We start from the raw sequence: 20,869 nt of genomic DNA on the forward strand, positions 1-20,869 counted from the left end.
TAATATATATAGTTTAAAAAATACTGAATGTAAGTGTGCACTAGATATGGCATGTTTTGCAGTTGTACATAAAGTTGGAGAGTTTTGAATTTAAGGTTTGCAGGGATGGGGTTAAATCCATCTCTGCCAAATCCATGTGCAGAATGAGGCGCCAAGTTAGAAGCAAGAATTGTGTGAATCTTCGGCCCCAGCACCTTTCCAATTGTGCCTATTTGCTTGATGCTTGACAAGATTGGCCTAATTGCTTCTCCTAACTTGGGCTTTTGTGTTTGATATCACCCCTTTAAACGGCTATTGCGTTTTTCTAACTTGTTTTTTTACATTGACATTGTTTTTGTTATAGATATTTTTGTACACAGTTGTAGAACAAATATTATTTTATGAAGGTTCTATAACAAGTTCTAAGTACAGTTAATGCAGCCATTGTGTTGCATTCTTAAAGGGCACATTGGGAGGTAATCAAGGACAAAACAAATAATAGATCCAATGACAGTTCAGTAAATTCCTGCTTTGTTAGTATGATTTACATTCACAACTATGTTTACGATTTAGCAAGATCATTCGTCAAACATGCCCGCTTTTAGGTCAAGGACGCTACTGCAGAGATGTGTGCGCAATAGCACACAACAATACTTTAATACGGTAGCAACAGAATGCTGATTTTAGAAGAAAACAAAAAATGTTACATGCTATACATTATGTGAGTGCTGTACATACAACACACTAAGATTAAAACAAAATAAGCAAACACAATTAAACATCAGTAACACTGATGCATAAACACATTATTTACCATCTTGAACTATATGAAGTTTAGTATTTAGTGAATAGGCTTTTGTATTTTCTATTCCAATCAGAAAATATTTCAACCATTTCAACTACATGATATGTATCATTAGGGGCTCAGAATTAAACAAAAATAGGACCTTGTCAGTTTTTTCAAACATTGAACATAAAAACTAGCTTATTGCCTCATTTATTTATTTGTAATCTTAACGCATTCTTTGTACAACACTTTCCTAAGTAATAGAATGTACCATTGTATTTTACTTGTAATTGTAGGATATTACTGCTACCACATTAGATGTTGTGAGTGTTCTAAATTGCTGTTGCACACACGTATTAAATAGTTAAATGAAACATTAGATTAATAGATATCACTAAATCGTAAGTATAGTAAATACCAACAGAAAAGCAATTTACTGAATTTGAACTGGAGCTATTATTCAATTCTCTTACCTCCAGATGTGCCCTTTAAGAAGGTTTGACTGCATACATTTTAACAATAAAATCATGTTTACAGTAATTTCATTTTTCACAGAGTCGCAAAGGTGACAGATTGACTCATCCTCGTATTGGAGTCGCCAAACTCTATGACTGAAGAAAGGTTGATATGGTAGCTTTGGATGATGGGCAGGAGAAAAAGTCAGTATAAACCACATCTTTCACTACAGGAAAAGGGCATTCAAAAGTTCTGTTCCTGTCTCTGAAACATGCAATGCCCCACCTGAATATGCCCATGTTAACATCTCATTTGACTCTGTCTCTGCTCAGCCTTTCCCTGTGTCACGTAGCAACTCTTCCAATTGTTCACCTGAGTCTCTCTCCGTTAAATCTACCTCAGTGCCTGACAATGTCCTTCCTGACTCTCTTCCTTTCAAAAAAAGAAAGTGATTTATTGCTGAAAGTGACTGCTTTCTAGTGCCTTCTGTTTCAGTGATGCAGAATTCCAATCTGGCTCACCACATACCACCTAAAGAAGTGGGCGATTATCTGTTTTGGGATACCAGGACATTTAATGATGTGGTAGACTTTGTGGAATTTTTAGAACAAATGGGCAGCCTCCCAAATAAAATAGCATATTTCATTACTGTAAAAATACTTTTGGTAATATAGTATATATAATATAAGCTATGGCTATAATGTAAGTTTGGTGTGTGTGTGCATCTACTGTGTATAGATAGATAGAGATATAGATATATAAAAGCAGGATTCAGATTTTTTACATCCTTTTCACATTTCAGGTGTCTCTGCCATAGCATTTGCGGTAGCACTGTGCTTTGGCAGCAACCCATCTTCCTGCAGATTTCACCTTTAGAAGATGAGGGAACATCTAGGTGCTTGCTTGAAGGGGAGGAAACTTGAGCCATTTCCACAGCAGAAAGAAAAGTTGATTGATCAGTACTTGGGGATTCATTTTTCTCTGCCTTTTAGTTTATACTGTCTTTGCAGGCAACCTTACTTTAAGGGATATGTGATGGTGCAGTGCAATACATATAAGAAATGGTACCATCAAACATGCTGTAATACTCCACCGGAAGCTTTAAACACAGACCTTCAGTGGGACTGCGAGTCATGCATCCACTGTAAGTAGTCACATTAGGAAGTTAAGGTAAGGACGCCTTATTTAAATTGTGTATCATTCCATGACCGAGCACTACTGCATATTTTGTAACAACAACATATTTTGTAACAACACTGCAAACAGTGAGTAACACTTCTGATTAATACAAGCACATTAACAGTTAATACTGGCTTCTGACTTGCTTGTGTTTAAATTACAATGTGACTTAAATGTATATAGAGTCATTTTTTTAAATGGCTGCTATTGTTGTTATTGCTGAAGTTCTTGTTTTTTCTTTAAGGTTTTGACACAGATATATAAACACAATATTCAAGATTCACTGCAAAAGTCAGACAATATTCAGAATAAAGTGTTTACATGAACTCATATTCCACTAAAAAGCTAAATGTTTCATATATCTTACTGGGAATACTCATTCAGAATAGCACTGCTCTTACTCCCAATATGATGTTGTGACAGGGTAGCCTTGTGTTGACGTCAGGCCAGAAGCAGGAACAAAAACAAAGTACTGCAGGGCAAAAGACGCTTGCGGAGACATTTATTTATTTAAAGAACAAAAATAAAATAAATATTTAAACACAAACACACTTGCTCACAAAGCAAAACAAAACCAAATCACAAACACAAAATAATACGATCAGGCTGGGCAATAGCCTTCACTGATTATTTTTTTAATCTTTGATTTTTTTACCGTCCTCACTCGCTCACTCGTTCACTCCTCCGAACACCCACTGCAGAGAGCTGCAGTCTTATATGCATGTGACCATCTCACGATTAGCAATAAATTAAACAATTAATTAATAGGGGGATGGCCACCTTCTGCACAAGGTTTTTAATTGTGGATGGGGCTTCCCATCCACACTACCAAACAAAAGCTACGACTTCGCCGTCATATTTATAAATACATCATAATACAAACACAAAATAATAAACTGCACAGGGGCGGAGGGGTACCCCGTTCTAAAATAAATCAACAAATACCTTTAAATAACAAAACTAAACTAAACAAATACACTTTTCATGTGCAGGGCTCCTCACCCTGCCACAGATGTTTACATGACTGTAGTTCATATTCCATATACTGAGTATTGTAAATAATAATGGAATATTAGTGAGCATGTAAACATAGTCAGTAAGTGCTGTTTGTCAGCTCAGTGATTAGCAACGAAGATGATGATACTGGGTGCGTTCACGGAGATCATTCTGTGCAGAATATGACCAATTCTTAGACGATCATTGGCTAATTAATTGGTCAGATTCTGCACAGAATCTGTGCAGAATGATCTCTGTGAATGCACCCACTGCTTTTGAGTAATTTGACTCATCTGTGTTTATTGTGGTCCCTCGTGTTTAGCTGCAGAGGATGCATTTAGTAGTTTAGAAGAGTACAAGCAGTTTCAAAACAGGATTTCACATTTTTAACATTTGATCCTAGAATTGTTTCATGAATTGTGTTTTATTTATGGATAAAGGTTGTGACTAAAATTAATTCCTGATTTGAGATTTCAATGTCTATTAGAATAGGTGTTTGTAAAATAGTAGTGCCCCCTGATAAATATACTTGGTGTGTAACTCAGGGTAACAGCAGATTTCCGTGGCTAGAATTTAAGGGAGGCTACTTTTTACTTCTGACACTTGAGTACTTTTGAGATATGATTCTTTTGTACTTTTACTCAAGTAGTTTTCTAGAAGGATACTTTGACTTTTACTTAATTATTTTTTTTTCTAAGTAACAGTACTTTTACTCAAGTAACACATTTGAATACTTTTTTCACACCTGGAAATAATATTATGGCACAAGCATTTCACACCTAATACATATTTTTATTTTTTGAATTCTGAAAAGAACTCTGACCTCTGAACACTCAAAAAGAGCTGTACAAAATACAGAAATGTATTCAGATCTATTTATTGAATAATCACTTATTTTTAAGTAATTTGATTCCTTCAGTGTTACAACAGACTCAATTGCTCAACTCACACCACGGCACAGTGATGAAAGATTAACTAGTTTCCAGACAGTAATTGAATTCCAGACAAAACAGAAAGGAGAAATATTATAGGCCCGTTTTTATTGCTGGAATGTTTGGTACACCATTCACATACTGAAAAGCCATAAATATTTGCAAACCTTTATTGTGCGTTTTTCGCATATGAAAAAAAAACTGCAAATATTTTTTGCACGAATATCAAATTCCACTAACAATACATGCTTTGTATATTGCAACAGGTCGCCAACATTTCTGGACCAAAATAGGTTTTGTGGGTGTAATTTGCCAAATATTTATTTCAAAAGACACTAAACCCTCCCACACACGTCCTAAAATCTTCGAAGCGATTGATCGTTCACAGCCTGCAGGGCAATGCCTTTGAAATACATCGCGTTCGGTACAATATAGGGGACCCTGCAGCAATCACTAGCGATCGATTAGTTCTGAAAATAACTGTTGAAAATAACATCATTTGCCCAGAAATAGCTCTTCGGGTCTGCTAAATGTTGCAGCCATCACGATTTGCTCAGATCAAAGCACGATCCTATATAAATACAGGCTTTGGTTGCTGACTTGACTTCCTGGATTCCAGACTGAACGACAAGGAGAAATCATATAGGCTAGTTTAGGCATCAATCTTGATGCATGTTTGATAGACGTGACTGGTGCACCATTCACAAAGTTTGAGGGACTAAACCCTCCCACACATGTCCTACAATTGTGGAAGCGATTGGTCACTCACAGCATGCAGGGCACTGTGCCACTGACATATACTAGATGGCGTGTGGTACAAAATAGGGCAGCCTTCAGCAACCAATAGCAATTGTTTAGTTCTGAAAATAATTGTTGAAAATAAGATCGGGTTTGCCTAAATAGATCCTTGGAGCCCGTGCCCGTGGAAGACATAGTGTTGCTTAGCAGGAATGTTATGGCTTTTTTTCATAAAACACAAGGTACATTTTATCATACTGTGTGTGTTTTGTTTTGAATTCTGAAGTACTTCTTGACTGATTTCATCGCTCCAGATATCAGTGTGTTGATTTCGGCATCTGATCACAACACTCCATGATCAACCATTTTACAAGAAGCCTCAGAAATTGTATACGGTACAGCAGTATTTATAGTTGTTCTCAACTCCTTCAGGCGCCTGTTCTGAATACTGTATTTGTAATGTCCACGTGCCAAAACATATCAGAAAGCATTTTGGGATATTGGAGGACACACAGAAAATGTAGATCGGTATACAGCGTCCACACTGTAACCATAACCACAACCGCACTCCTGATGCAATCTAATTTAGAACCAGACTTGAGACTACCCCCTATGGTGGTCTCGAGTCCGGTTCTCGAGTACGGTATTAAACATTGTGTAGTGTGGACGCTAACTGTATTCAGCCTGTTTAAAGGCAACCAATACGGTTTAACATTAGAACCACCACGGCAGTCATTTTGACGGTTTGAGGTTTTCAAATTGAAATTACTCTGCATGTCTGAAAGTTATGCGATTGTCCGTTTATGACTTTTTCTAAATACATGTATTAAATACCCTGATGGCGTGTGAAAGACAGGATCACGAAAATAAGGAAGTGTGACAGAGAGTGAAGGTTTATGAACTGTAAATCTTACTCCCGACCAGAAAAGGCATTGTGTAAGGCTGGTTGTATGTTTTCCCCTCGAATGGCAGACTCGACGGTAGGTGCCATCTTGGGGAAAGCGCGTAGCTGCAAGTACTCTAAACAACTCAGTTGCGATCAGATATGGGTCAGGCAGCGATTGGATAAACCATGGCAACGGGCTGATTGCAGGGAGGAGTTTGGTGGTACAAAGGGAACGCAGTTACGTGAAAACGAGCTCCTTGCGCTAGGACGTAGTTCCCAGCCGGAGTGTGTACATTTTTTGTGTTCAAAACTTGAGGTTTTGAAAGTGCTGACGCGCTATTTTTAGTAATACAAAATAAAAAATAAACAAAAACAAACACCTAGCTCTACTCGAGCAATAACTAAACATAAACGGGAACCTAAACTATAAAACAGGACAGCTAAGCTGTTTAACTGTTAAATAAAACAAACAAAAGCGCACAGTTTTTCACAAATCAAACCTTTTTACACTACCTTTCTTTTCACTACGGCTGTACACACACACACACACGCAGTTGGGCTTATCCACACAGCAGCCTCGAGCAGCCTGCTTCCTTTCTTTATATACCCTGCACCTGGCTCTAATTTACAATGGTAGCCAGGTGCAGGTGATAATTAACTAATAACACAATTAACAAACAATTAAACAAATATGTTTCTGGCAGTGAGGATTTTAACCCCCTCCCTGCCTAATCACTATATATATATATATATATATATATATATATATATATATATATATATATATATCTAGTGGACCTGGCAGCCATCAATTCCTTCGTTTTGTACAAGGAATGCACCAGGGAAAATATCAGTGGGAGAGATTTAATCCTGAAGCTAGCCACAGCTCTTCAGTTGAAACATTTCAATCAGGAACATTTCGATCAGCAGGCTGCAGCAGCTCAACCTGGATTCAGTCCTGCACAGAGTGACACGCAAGACAAAACATATGTTACTTTCATTTTAAATTGAAAAATAATTTTGTTTTTACAGTTGTGTATGTACATATACTTGTTTACACCTGTTTACACACTAGTTCCTTTTGAAATGTTTATTTTATTCGTTTTTCATTTTTTGAAATACTGCTTTATATGTGTTAAGTTAGAAAATGAACCCTTTTATGTTTAATTGTTCATTTAAATATGGCATTTCAGCTGTGTAGGTGTTTGATATGACATGCTTAAATAAATCTTTTGAGTTGTGTCCGGTAGCATGGCATGCACTAGTAAACACTAAAAGCCGAAGACCAAGGGAAGTCATTCCTGATCATTTATTTTAAAATCTTCCTTGCTTTACATTGCATTTTAAACACTCACATGTTCTGGGACCTACATCAACATGGGAATTATTCATTGTGCTGCGTCCACCAGCAGTCTACATTTTTTGCTTTGCAAAGATTTTTGGGGAACTTGGAAAAAGCAAAAACCAGTATTGTTAGTGTGTCACCAGGATTGGATTGGGAAACACTGCTTGACTGTTTTACCACCAGTGCACAGCCATGCCAGCGACAATGACAGACACTCAATTGTGAAATGACCTTGGTTATTTCAGTTCCTCTTTTTAAATGTGATATAACAGTTGTAAAGCTGAATCAAAGTTAAAACGAACCAAATGAAACCACATTAATTTCAGCACAAACTTGTATCGTAATAAAATCAAACAAGGGCTTCACCTTACCTTAGAACAGCTGTTAAATTGGTTTCTTCCATGGCTGAGAAGTCTTTAATGATGTCATTGAAATTGAGCTGGCGAAGCAGGTCACACTCGATTGACAATAATGTCAAATTATTCAATCTTCATTGATCAATAGTTGACCTGAGTCGATGTTTGATTAGCAGCAGTTTTGAAAATGAGTTTTCGCCTCCAGCGGTAGTTACTGGCATCCTTTACAAACTCTCTAAATTGAACCAGTTCATCTGCAAAATCCTCCTGTAAATCCATGTGGTATTTCTCTTGTAGTTTATCAGTTGAAGCACGTATCAATTACAATTTGTAAAAATCCAAAGTAGGCACATACTTTATTATATACTTTATACCGATGTTACAGCTCTGCGACAACACAGCATTTGTCGCCCTGTCACCGTGTACTCACAGTACAGTTTTTTTCTCTTTATCACATGGTTCTTTTCAGTCTTGTATTCTTGAGAAACTTGCATTGTTATTGTTTTAGCTGCTGTTTCAAAGCTGTCAAATAGAGCTTGTAGACTTACCACAAATTCCTTTAGCAAGACTATCAAATTTACAGCAGTAACTAGGTCTAGCTCAACAGCCTGAAGTGTTAGTTGTTGACTGAAACCTCTGTAGAATTGTTTTCCAAAAGTTGCAAAGAAAAGCAATTTCGAACTTGTCCATACTGCCATAACATGGGCATGGGCATGGGCAGACCATCATTCAGTGTCTCAATTCTCTTGTTGTCGTTTCGATCTAATCCTGATGTAAGAACTTGCCAGCGATGAGTTGATAAAGAGCAGACATTAAAAAGAGACTGAAGAAAATGTACCTCCAAGCAGCAGTTTACCTTACTAGTAACCACAACTAAACTGAGAGAATGAGCAGCACACGGAACCCACTGTACTAGTGGATTAATCTCCCAAATTCGTGCTTGTAAACCTGTTTATGTTCCGGACATGTTACTTGCATTGTCGTAACACTGACCTCTGCAATTAGATATGTCAACGTCTATCTCCTGTAAAACTGTAAGAACAGAATGAAAAGGCGATTCTCCAGTATGACTCATCATAGGCAGAAATTTCAGAAAACGTTCTTGGATCTGCCAGTCATGCGATACATAACGCACAATGAACGTAAGCTGGTCAACATGGGATATGTCTGGAGTGGAATCCACACTAATTGCAAGGTACTTTGAATTCTGCAAATGCCCGATTATTTCACACAGTACTTTTTGCCCCATTAAATAAATAAATTCTTTGCATAGTCGAAAAGAATTGCATAGTCGAAAAGAATTAGGTACGAAAGCTTTCCTTTACTAGCATTTCCATATTTTTTTATATGTTCATCAAGGAAAGGATTGAACTGCCTCAACAATTCCAAGATTCCCAAATAATTGCCATTATTAAGGGAACCAACAGCTTCATTATCTCCTCTAAAGGAAAGACCAAGCTCAGCAAAAAACTTTACAACTGCAACAACGTTAATGTAGGGATGGTGTAAAAACCAAGACGAAACGGTCCGCAACCACATTTTAATTAATAAAATACTAAAGGCATTTAAAAAAAAAAACAGAGGAGAAAGTGACACACATGCACTTGAGAAGAATATTTTAGGGATGACAAGCAATTAATAATTAAATGGAATCTCATTCCCATAATCTGTCCTGGACCTCTCGTAATGGCCGCAATCCACTGTAATCTCCTGGTCTTGTCAGCAGTAAAAGCTTGGAAATGTAGCTCAGGATTTTTGTATCCACTGTTGGTGCAGCTTGGCACTGAACACCCAGCATGAATAGTGTAGTCAAGTGTGGCAAAGTGGTTTGCAGTGCGCAGGTGTAGTGGTGAGGTGAAGTTCATGATCCAAACTGGTTTTATTTTATAATCCTGGTCCGGTGACCTCAAAGAATAATCCCAGGAAATACACAGCAATGTGTACTGCACTGTCTAAACAATGGGTTGCAGTCCCGAAATAATAATACACAGTTCGAAAGAATAAACACAGCAGAACACACACACGATCACAAGTCCAGAGTGAGTGCTAAAGTGCTCCTGGTGAAATACAATTTATTCGTGCACAGTTGTGAAGTGTTGTCCGGGTTTTGTGCTGGCTTTAAGCGACAGCTCTGGATCCTGTTAGCCGTCTAATAAGAACAAACATGTAGATTTTAGACACGACAAAACAAACAAAACACTCACGGTAAGTTCACAGTACTCCCTTCTCGGTTCACCTTAACCATAACAAAAGGAACAGATCACCTAGCCACGTCCCTTTTTGTACCGTCAGTCACGCCCCATTAGTTAGCGAGTGCAACCGTTTCTCCTCCAATCCACGGTTGTCACATCGCTTTCCCTCTGCAGCGATGACTTGGTGTACCGTAGCTCCGCCCCCTTTCTAGATGTCCGACTTCCACCTAATCCTTGGAATTAATTGTCTGACCATCCAGTCCGGGGCACTCTGTTCCCTTTATGCAGCAACCTCATAGGTCGGGAGGGAGATATATAACCAAGATTCATTCTTTCTCTGTCACATCAAGACATATATTTTTTTTCTTATCGGCAATTCTTCATCAGGGCACACCATCTTTGTTTACTTTTTATCCTTCCTAGCCTCGATTTGGGGAATGGAATGTGATGCATGCATAATATTTGAAAGGGGTCTATGGTATTTTCTTTGCAAACAGATTTGATAAAAAGGGCCCCATCTCTCAACTATTTTGATCTGTATTTTAGAATAGGAACCTAAAATCACATCTCTTATTCAATCTTGTTGCCTTTGATACGTTGAAGGTCAAGTCTCGTTAACCACGGAAACTCAAGATTTCACAAGAACACACAGCCTTTTTCAAGTGTTAAAGACAGCTGCAAACTGCATTATTGTAAAATTATAGCATGCCTCAAAGATGTGCAGGTTATACAGGATGTATAACCCAAGTCTGAAAGACAAGCATATCCTGCCGTTATAACACCTATAAATTGTACTCATTTCTGTTTCCTGGTCTGCAGTGAGTCATCTCAGCTGAACCATTTTTGCTCCAAACATATCTTTGTCAAGTTTTTAGGTAACTTTTGGTAGGATCTTTAAACAAAATAAACTTAAGGTAGTCCAAAGAAAATACATATTAAAAAGCAAAGAAAGAAAAGAATATGCCCCTCTTGATTACGACTTATTTTGACATCCCTGAATTTACATTTAGACCATTACTGACTGTGTTTGACATGCTATAGTCGAACACATACAATAATCTGCACCATGTGGTATAATGCACACATTTTTTTATCATGTTGCCATTAAGTATAAATACATAAGCTAGTCTTACATACCAATAAATCCATGGTTCTAGACTAGTACTCAAGTTAGAATGAAGGATGGAGGAAAACTGTGGTTACCAGTACAGGCCCGAAGTTCATAGATGTGGGTGGAGGTGGGTGGGACTCAATGCATTTCTGGCACTGGTTTTTACTTAGAAAGTGACCAGACATTGTTTTGACATTTATTTAGCAAGGACATTGATGTCTTAATGTGTCATTTTAATTTATTGTGAAATCTACCTGTAATAGAATGCCTGAAGGTCTTGAAGTTTTACTTCTAAATTAAGATTAGCATTGGTCATGACTGTTATTCATGTAAGATGATATGATGAGTTTTGAGTAGAGAAAAAAATAGTTTTGTGCCTGTAAGACTGAAAACAGTGATCTGTGAGAAGCAATTGCCGGAATTGCTATTTTTTATCAAATAGATTTGACGCATTTTTTGACACATCAATCTGGAGAGGAATTTTCTTTTTTTTTTAGACGGGGGGCAGGGGATTGGAGACACGACTGGATCAGCAGACAGTCATAATATAGAAGCTGTAGCTAGTGGAGCGTTATCAAAAAACAAAGATAGGACATGACCTTTCCTGTCTGTCACACGGAGATCAATAAAATAAAATAATGATGTCACGCACTGCACTTGCACTCAACTGGAGTTAATTAAAAATGATCAATTAAAAAAAAAACAACCCTGAAAGCATAAACCTAAATTGAAAGATAGAATCAGGATAAAGTTTGGCCAGTGCTTCATGCATATGGTCTTTTCCCAGTCCAATCTTGATACTTTTGCACTACCTGTGTCAGAAGGCAGTCAAAGACATTAAAAAAAAATAAAGCATGATATTCAAGCTCATTAGTTAAATACAAAAGATAGACGTGAGAGCAGATGGCAGATAATTAGCAAACAGCTATTTTTAACAAAGTAATTTGTAAGAATTATGTAACACGTAAGGAACCACCTTTCATCTTTCTAAAAATAATCCCAACTGTATTGCAGTGTGGTTATGTTGAAGCCATACAAGAGCCACAAACACAGAAACAGAGGATATTTCAAAACTTAAACTGACCTTCCAGATTTTTCCTTTACGTCTTTATAATTATAATAAAACAAAACAGTTTTTTTTTTTAAGTGAAATGGGTGATTTTTGAGGAACTTTACATTCCATGACACAAAATGTCTCATAAAAATGTATTATTCAGAAAATGTAGCAATCTAGATGGCTGTTTTGCAACAGGGACCTTTTGCCATATCTTTTTAATATAAGGAAGTGTTCTGCTGTAGCTATAATCTATGGTTACTTTTAGGCTTTTGTCAGCAATACATTAAATCAAATTGGTTCCATAATAACAGCATTATTGTGGGACACTTTGTCTACTAAAACTTTAAGATGATATATATGATATACATATGTATTAAGACATACATACATACCAGCAATGCTAGACTGGCTTACAGGTAGATAGGACACACTAGCTAATCTGTGCCAATAAAACAAAAATAGTTGAGAAAAGCTTGCTTTGACTGTGAGATGCCATGTAAAACAGTAGTTTTAAACAAACCCTCTCTATACTTGTTTAAAAAAAGTAAACTACTGTATTTAAATATAGAATTCCTTTTCTCTGCCGGCCAATGGCAATGAAGATAACTTGTATGTTGATTTCTTCACCACAAATTGTGTACATGGTTTAATGTAAAGAACCATGGTATAAGCTCCTGAAAGGCCTGTACATACAATGAACAAATGGCCTCTCTAATGGCTCTCAAAAAATGGCAACATAATAAGTTCTAGCTCCAGAGTTTTTGCCCAGTACTGGAACTCCCTACATCTTTGACTACACCACTTGTTAAACTCAAGCTGATCCCCAGGACATGAAACAACATATTTCTTATAGGCTCTCGGTGTAGAATGCAGAGTCTGGCTACATCATCTGATGGGCATTACGTGTCCTTGTAATGTGAGATACAAGCTATAAGTAACAAAATTAAAGCAAAGTACTCGTATTTGTACAACATGTTTTCATTTTCTTGCTGAGTAGGGTTGAGGTACACAAAACAAAAATCATTTCTCCATTACTTTATTGTTCAATTACTCGAAAATTCCATAACGTTTTCATTTACAGTTATTAAACTACATATTACTTCTATTTTAAATTTGGAAAAATAATTAAAAATAGTGCAACAAACCTTTGTTTAGTAATTTTCTAAGTTTTAATCTAAGTTTAGCCAGTCAGCCTGAACCCACCCCTCCCTAGCAACTGCAGAGACTTCTCCATTCAGACAGGCAACAGGCTATATGCACACTTACAAATGAGAAAATGCAAGGACTAGGAATGTTGTTTTTTTTATTATTAAAATATATACTACTAATATCACATGTTTTAATAGTGAGAAGTGTCATGCTTCTATCATGCACAATTATGCAGCTCTGCTGTGCTGTCCCACTACTTTTATGAACATTTTTAAATTATGTTTTAATGGTGTCTAAAAATACAAAAATAAAACATGTCTAAAACCGATAGGCCATTGAGTTCATTCATTGCAGATGACATTGCTGTATATAATACCCAGTTGACCGTATCCTAGCAACCTGAACAGCTACTGTCTGTAAAATTTTGCTCATAGGATCTCTTGAGTGAGAATAATAACTAGGCCTGCTGACATTTATGGGGGTGAGCCATGCTGCTACCTGACTGGTAAGAATGATAACCCTAATTCTGGGACTGCAGTCAAAAATAGTAGTCAAAATTGAATATTCTTTTAAATATAATACTATAAGTCAATAGGAATTAATTACAAAATATTTATAAAGTTTTTCATGCAACCCTTATGGAAACTTACCGCAGTATTTTGGATACAGTCATGCAGCCAGAAGACACCAAATTTTACAATTGTACTGTGTTTAATATAATGTGCAGCAGGGATATTGTTACTTTATGTAGAGAAACGTGTGTTCTTATTACTTTTTTCTTAATATTGTGCACATGTGGGAGGGAGATGATTCTGAGTGTTGGGGTTTTTTTTACATTTGTCCCACTTTTCTGAGTGGGTGTTCAGCTGAAGTACAAAGCTGCTTAAGATTGTAAAATAAAAGACAGCTTATACAGCAAATTAGCTAGTGCATTTTTAATCTTTGTTATTACAGTATGTCCAAGTAATTTCATAAACCTGGTTCATGTGTCTTTATCATCCAAAGAAAGTTTTAGACATTAAAACCAGGAGTTCAATGTGGGTCTCTGTGGTAGTAGCCGTAGCTGTCAAATAATAATGGAGGGGAGTCAAGAATTTAAGAAATCACATTTATTCATAGAAAATAATGCTAGTGTGTGGTTGTGACAGAGACAGAATGATTCTTGGTGATAAATCTCCCTCCCTACCTGTGAAGGTGCTGTTTAAAGGGAACAGATTAACAGCATTTGCATCATGAGCACTATAGCAATCACTCTGGACTTGTGATCGTGTTTGTGTTACGTGTGGGTGTTTAAATATCGGGACTATTATTTCGGGGCCAACCCATAGATTACAACAGAGCAATACGCAACCCATTGTGTATTGTCTGTTATCATTATTGTTTACTGTTTTATCATCAGACTTTGGATTATAAAAATAAACCTCCATTTCACCAGTTTGTTGTCTGTCATTGTCATGAGCATTGCATCACCCCTACACCAACGCACTGCAAACCACTTTACCACAGTGGTTTTCAACTCTTGTAACGGGATCAGCAAAAATATTCTTAATATGAGCAGTCTATCTGATTACTGCTGCTGCTACTGTCAGTATAGTACATTCATATTTACTGCACATAGCCTACACTATCCGTCGAAGATATGGCTAAATTGTACAAAAATAGCATTTGAATGGAAAAGGTCATAAAAATAACTCTGATATATTATATACAACAGTTAATATACTTCATTTTAGAATGCTTAGCATTCTGATTGCAATGAAGGGCCAGAATAAACAAAGGTTCCATTTTTCTTAATTCTGTTCAGAATTTTCTGCACAGCTAGCAGCTCTCCCTCTGCCAGTTCTAAATAAAACATTACATTTGTTTATATAGGAACACTTTTAGGTAGGGAAAACAACAGGAAGACACAAGTTCTAGGACACAACTAGTTAAGCATGTTTTAATAATGCAACATGCAATGAAAAACATTTGCAGTGTACCTAATTTAGGCCACTTAATTCGCTTAATGTTAGTACCATTTTCAGCTCAACAAAAGTTGAGAAGTAGCACAATGCATGTACATAATATAAATGTAAAAAATATAGTCTCCATGTAAGTGTTTTATTTTCATTAAATACACCGTTGCTTTCTAGGTTAGAACTAACAGGAAGAAAAGAAAAACAAAACATTGGCTCACCTACTAAATTAAGAAAAGCACAATGTGGAAATTTCCGGTCATAGATTTATTTACATAAAAAAAACTATAGAGTAACAAACACCGTTATTCCAGTCCAAAATATTCATCTTAATTTTAAAAAAATGCGTAGGATTTGTAGAATCTTTTTTGCAACACAGATATTTTTTTTTCACAAATAGACTTGTATTATTTATTGGTTACCCAATCAGGATGTACAGTAGATAGCGTCTTGACAATAAGCATCATAGAAAAAAAATGTCCTTGTTAAAATGTTGAACATACAATTAAAGTTATACATTATCTTTCATTTAATATAAGTAATAATGTACTTCCAACTGTACATAATAATGCAGTATTGCCATCAAGGGTTTCTGGAGAATAAACTCATGAAAGAACTAGCACAAGTGATTTATCAATGTCATCAGAGACCCAAGATGGAATTACAGGCGTATATGTACAGTTTTGGTGTATTTATGAAAATGACAGTTACAGTGTATACACATTAAATATATATATATATATATATATATATATATATATATATATATATGTTGTATATTATACAAACATCAACACTATAGTGTGTATGTAAATAATGTCTAAACAATATTGTTATGAAATATGATGGAATTTTTTACTTATCATGTAAAGGCATAAGAATCTATGCAGTATTCAATTGAATAACTTGGATTGGCATTTATTCATAAATAGTTTGAGGGCTTCTGTGATCAGTAGTCCTACTACTATGATTGCTTTGAGACTGATCCCTGAAACGATTCCACTTTGAAAACAGTTTGGTAACATGGCCCTGGAACTTTTTACCAACAAATGTGTAAAATACTGGATTTACACAGAAGTATAAGTATGCTATATTACGAGTAACATACAGTGCATAGTCAAGGTCAAGGTCATTGTTGCAATCAACAGAAGTAGAGCTTCTCATGATTTGTAGTGCCTTTAAAAATATCACAACATTATATGGTGTCCAACACAGGAAGAATGCCAGTACAATGAGGAATATGAGTTTTACTGCCCTGCACTTTTCTTTCATTTTGGTTTTAATTACTGTGATGACTATTCTGGTGTAACAATACAGAACAACAATGAGGGGAAGTAGAAAGAACAGCACAACTTGTTGAAAATAGCCCACTAGCTTCAATTTCTCCATAAAGTCTGCAGGATATCCAGTTTCTTCGCATACAGTACCCTTCCGATTATCTACTCTAATGTCATAGAGAACAAACTCTTTTATGGTTGCTCCAAAACTTATGCCCCAAACCACAGCACTTGAAATAAACGCATACATAATCCTCCTTCTCTTTGCAGCAATTACAGCATGAACCACAGCTAGGTACCTGTCAAAAGTCATCAGGGTCAGGAACAAGATAGAACTATAGAAACCAATAAAGTATATACTGCCCATAAGTTTACACATTGTACTTCCAAAGATCCACTCAGAAGAGTGGTAAAAGGCCCAGAATGGAAGGCAGGATGCAAACACCAAATCAGAGATGACCAGGTTGAGAATAAATATGTTGTTTACAGTTGTCAGTTTTTCAAATTTAAAAATGATGTACAAGACCAGTCCATTCCCAAGCAGACTCAACAGAAAAACCAGGTAGTAGAAAAATGGTACAAACTTTGCACCAAATTTGATGAAATCATCATTGTCACAGAGATAAACATAACCTTCACTGAAGTTGTAATCATAGTAGTCTGTTGGGTAAGCTGCACTTCCAGTGTTTAACAACTCCATTGTGATTTCATCATTCTGTCAAAGAAAAACAAGAACATTACTACCAGCATTGACAGGAAAACAAAATATATACAATGACTCCAAAATAACTTACCATATCTAAAACCAAGTAATCAAAAAAAGAGTAATAAAATGGATTTTTCTCCCCCTTTCAATAGAGGCAGTTCTTTATTTTGCCATCAGCAGCCTCCCCTATATAAGATTGTGTGATGACAAATAAGAGGTGGGGTAATTTGAGGGATAGTTTAACATTTTATTGACATTGATGGATGAAGTGTAAATGTTTCACTTCCTTGGCAACTCACCGTCTATAATTAGTACAATACATTTTTTGTCTTTGACTTGTGAAAATTAGACTGCTAAATCAGAAATAATATGGTATTACAATTAGCCATTTAACATCACACAAAAACACAAACAAATACATCTGTTATCACATTGTTGTCTACCAGTAGCTCTGCCACACTTTTTAGAGATTTTAGCATTTAAATGTAGTTATTTCAATAGTTAAGTTTTAATATCATCTCCCCCAGTATTCCTCTTGTGTTCAGCTGGGTTCTGGTAACTCAAGTGGGACAGGAAAACATGCTGAGTCTGAAAAACAAATCCTACATAATGTTAGGTTACTTACCGTAACCCTGCTTCCCTGAAAGAGAAGATGACCACCAACCAACACTTTTGGGATATGCCTGCCTTAGGTAGGTATTCGCTGAGCATTTTATGTCAGAGCTGCCGGTAGGCCCCTCCGTGGAGTGACGTCCTCGGTCCCGCCTACCAAGGGAATAAGTAGTCACTCCATGGAGCTCACTTCTTCTTTTGCATCGAACCTCTGAATGCAAGTGATGCGACCTTGCAAGGTTTGGTGGTCATCTTCTCTTTCAGGGAACCAGGGTTACGGTAAGTAACCTAACGTTCCCTTTCAATTCGAAGATGACCACCAACCAGTACTTTTGGAACAGGATAGCAGAGCCATTGCGAGGGAGAGTGAGCGGACAGCATACGAGGGACGCCTCGCTACCGCCAACTAGTGTTGGTGGTGTGCGCGTACAACCTCAAGGACCTTTGTGCCTAATGAAGGCTTAGAGGGATCTACCACATTAAGTTGGTTGAACCTGGTGAATGTATGCGGAGTAGCCCAGCTAGCCGCAGTACAAATGTCAGCCAATGATGCGCCTCGAAAGAGAGCCCTTGACACAGCCACACCTCTGGTAGAATGCGCGGCCATCCTCCCAGGTGGGGGTAGGCCGGCATTATTGTACGAAGTATATACTGTGTCCACAATCCAGTGGGCCAGTCGCTGCTTCGAGAAGGCTTGACCTAGGGTCCTTTTACAATAGCAAAACAAAGAGCTGGTCAGACTGACACAGCGCTTTCGTCCTATACACATAACCTCTCAATGCCCTCACTGGCTGAGAGAATTCAGTTTCCGGTCCTCCTCTGAATCAAAGGGAGGGGAATGGAAGGCCTCTAGTTCCACTGATTGGTTCAAGTGGAAAGCCATAATCACCTTAGGTAGGAATTCAGGGTTCGTGTGCAACAAAAGCCTGTTTCCATTGTCCCAAACGCGCCTACAGGAACTGTGCACAGACAGAGCCAGTAGCTCACTGACCCGCTTAGCGGAGGTGATGGCCAATAAAAAGGCTGTCTTCACCGAGGACACTGAGTGACTTACAATACAGTACTGGCGCACCAAGGAATCGGGGCGCCGAGTGGAGGTGTTATTGACATGCTGGGGCGCTAAAGCACTGAGGCACCGAGAGGCGCCTAGTCTTAACCGTAAGCAGTCACACAACGGGGCAGCACGTAGCGTTTACCAGAGTGGAGCACAGATTCAAGGAGCTGCGGCATGTTAGACAGGCAGAAAAAGTGTACTGCCTTTTTTTTTTGCACCAGGGGAGACACACAGGCCGAAGCCATGGCGGGTGAGCGTGCCGAGGCACCGAAGAACCGTGTGCACAGAGTTCACCGAATGCCATATGCACCGAGTGCACCAAACACTGAGGCACCGAAGTACCCAGCGACAGCTAATGCAGCGGTGCCTGTCCAACTGCGTGTAGTCAGCCACCTGGTCAGTGTGCAGCATGCACCAGGGGAGACACACAGGCCGAAGCCATGGCAGGCACATGTGCACTAAGCACCGTGCGCACGAGGCACCGAAGTACCTAGGGCTGAGCGTGCACCGAGGTACCGAAGCACCGGGGGGCAGCTAATGCATCAGTGCCTACCCAACCACATGTAGTCAGCCACTCCATGCTCACATTCAGCCCCTGGCTTAAGTAAAGAGTGTGCCCTGTTAATGCTGTTGCATCTAATGATGTTTAAAACTAGAACAGTTTTTTTTTTAATAATAACAATAATAGAAACGCAATAATCATAGAGCGATCCTCTGGATTTCAGTTTCATTTTCTTTTAGCATTTATACTTTGTTAGTCACATGCTTTTGTTAACTTCAGGGCTTTAAATGTTTATATTTGCTGTTAGGTAGGTGCAAGGGTGTTTATTGATTTATTAACAATGTCCAGAGCCTTATGGCGAACACCTGTAAATAATAATGATGGAGTGATACAGCGGCGTGTATCACTTTGTTATTGTAATCCCCAGGTTTGACCCGTAACCAAAAAGTCCAGTTCTATTACACCCACACGAAACACACAACACAAACACAGTTAACAGTGTGTGATATTAGTGCTCCTGGTGCAAAAACAGTTCTCTGTGAACAAAGGGAAAGTGTTGGTGTCCGGGTTTGATGCTTGCTGAATAGCGACAACCCTTAATTGGACTAATAATTAGCTTATTATTTAAAGCTGGTGTGTCATGAGTTAAAATTTTTTCAGAATTCACTTGTAAAATACTGTTGGTAGGTCAATAAAAGTATCTGAGTAGTTTTTATGTGTAGGTTTTAACACTACGTGTATAAAAAACAACTCTGAAGTTGACACCTCTATGAAAAGTCCAGCTCACTCGAAGCTGTGGCTAGTCACACTAGGACAAGCTCGCAGACCTGCCAGCTGCTTTCCTGCATTACCACTCACCAAAACCCTTGTGTAGTGTACGGTTGCTCCAACAGACCAAGGCCATTGGCCATTCATGAGTTTCCAACCACTGGAGATTTACAAAGAATAAAAGGCTTCACTGCTAAGGTGAAATGATCGTTCTCTATGCATTCTTGCAGTCTCTCGTCTCGACTCCCGCATAAGGACTTGATCTTGTGCCTCCCGATCACTCCAGATTATTTAGATCGCCAATCTTAATATAAACTTTACCTTTATTTATTATTATTATTTTTAAAGCGCTGCAGAGCGCCACTTGAAGTGCCCCACTAACCGCTTTTATAATTGTGTCTTTTTGGTACGGACCATGTTTGCCCCACACATGTTCCTTATAACTTTTGTGTTTTTGAGATCTCCTCTTCATGGCTTGGCTCTTTTTGTAACTTGGATTTCTTTTCACATTGACAGTGTTTTTATAAAACATAGCCTACTCGTTATCTTACTTGCCGTGGATCGTAAGATCATGTTTAAGATGGTACGGTTGAATTACATTATTAGGTGGTACATTCTGGTTTAAGTTTAGTTTGACAATTCCTGCTTTGAAACATTATTGCTTTGTGTTGAATTTATTACATTTGTATTTTGAAGCGAGGCTGCCTTACATTGTTTACTGTATATGCAAGAATTATTATATTAATTTGTGCAATAATTCGGAGTAAGTTGTGCAGTAAGCATGAAAAAAGGAGTCCTCCCGATCTCGTGTTTTTATAAGTTGCAGGTATGC

At 37.7% G+C, this 20,869-nt stretch overlaps 1 protein-coding gene across 2 annotated transcripts; it reads right to left on the reverse strand.

The window, feature by feature from the left end:
• Positions 1-15,872: 15,872 nt before the first annotated feature.
• LOC117400770 (C-C chemokine receptor type 4-like) lies at positions 15,873-17,804 on the reverse strand. Of its 2 annotated transcripts, none has more exons than XM_059022649.1 (2): positions 17,727-17,804; positions 15,873-17,110 (listed from the first exon to the last, which is right to left on the reverse strand). In XM_059022649.1, the coding sequence occupies exon 2, from the start codon at positions 17,093-17,095 to the stop codon at positions 16,037-16,039; it is 1,059 nt and encodes a 352-aa protein (XP_058878632.1). In that variant the 5' UTR covers positions 17,096-17,110; positions 17,727-17,804; the 3' UTR covers positions 15,873-16,036. The 2 variants fall into 2 exon arrangements, with proteins under 2 accessions (XP_058878632.1, XP_033856987.1); XM_034001096.3 differs by lacking the exon at positions 17,727-17,804 and adding an exon at positions 17,190-17,305.
• Between the last annotated feature and the right edge of the window lie 3,065 nt (positions 17,805-20,869).

The sequence above is a fragment of the Acipenser ruthenus genome, chromosome 4, assembly GCF_902713425.1.
Source record: "Acipenser ruthenus chromosome 4, fAciRut3.2 maternal haplotype, whole genome shotgun sequence".
NCBI lineage: Eukaryota > Metazoa > Chordata > Actinopteri > Acipenseriformes > Acipenseridae > Acipenser > Acipenser ruthenus.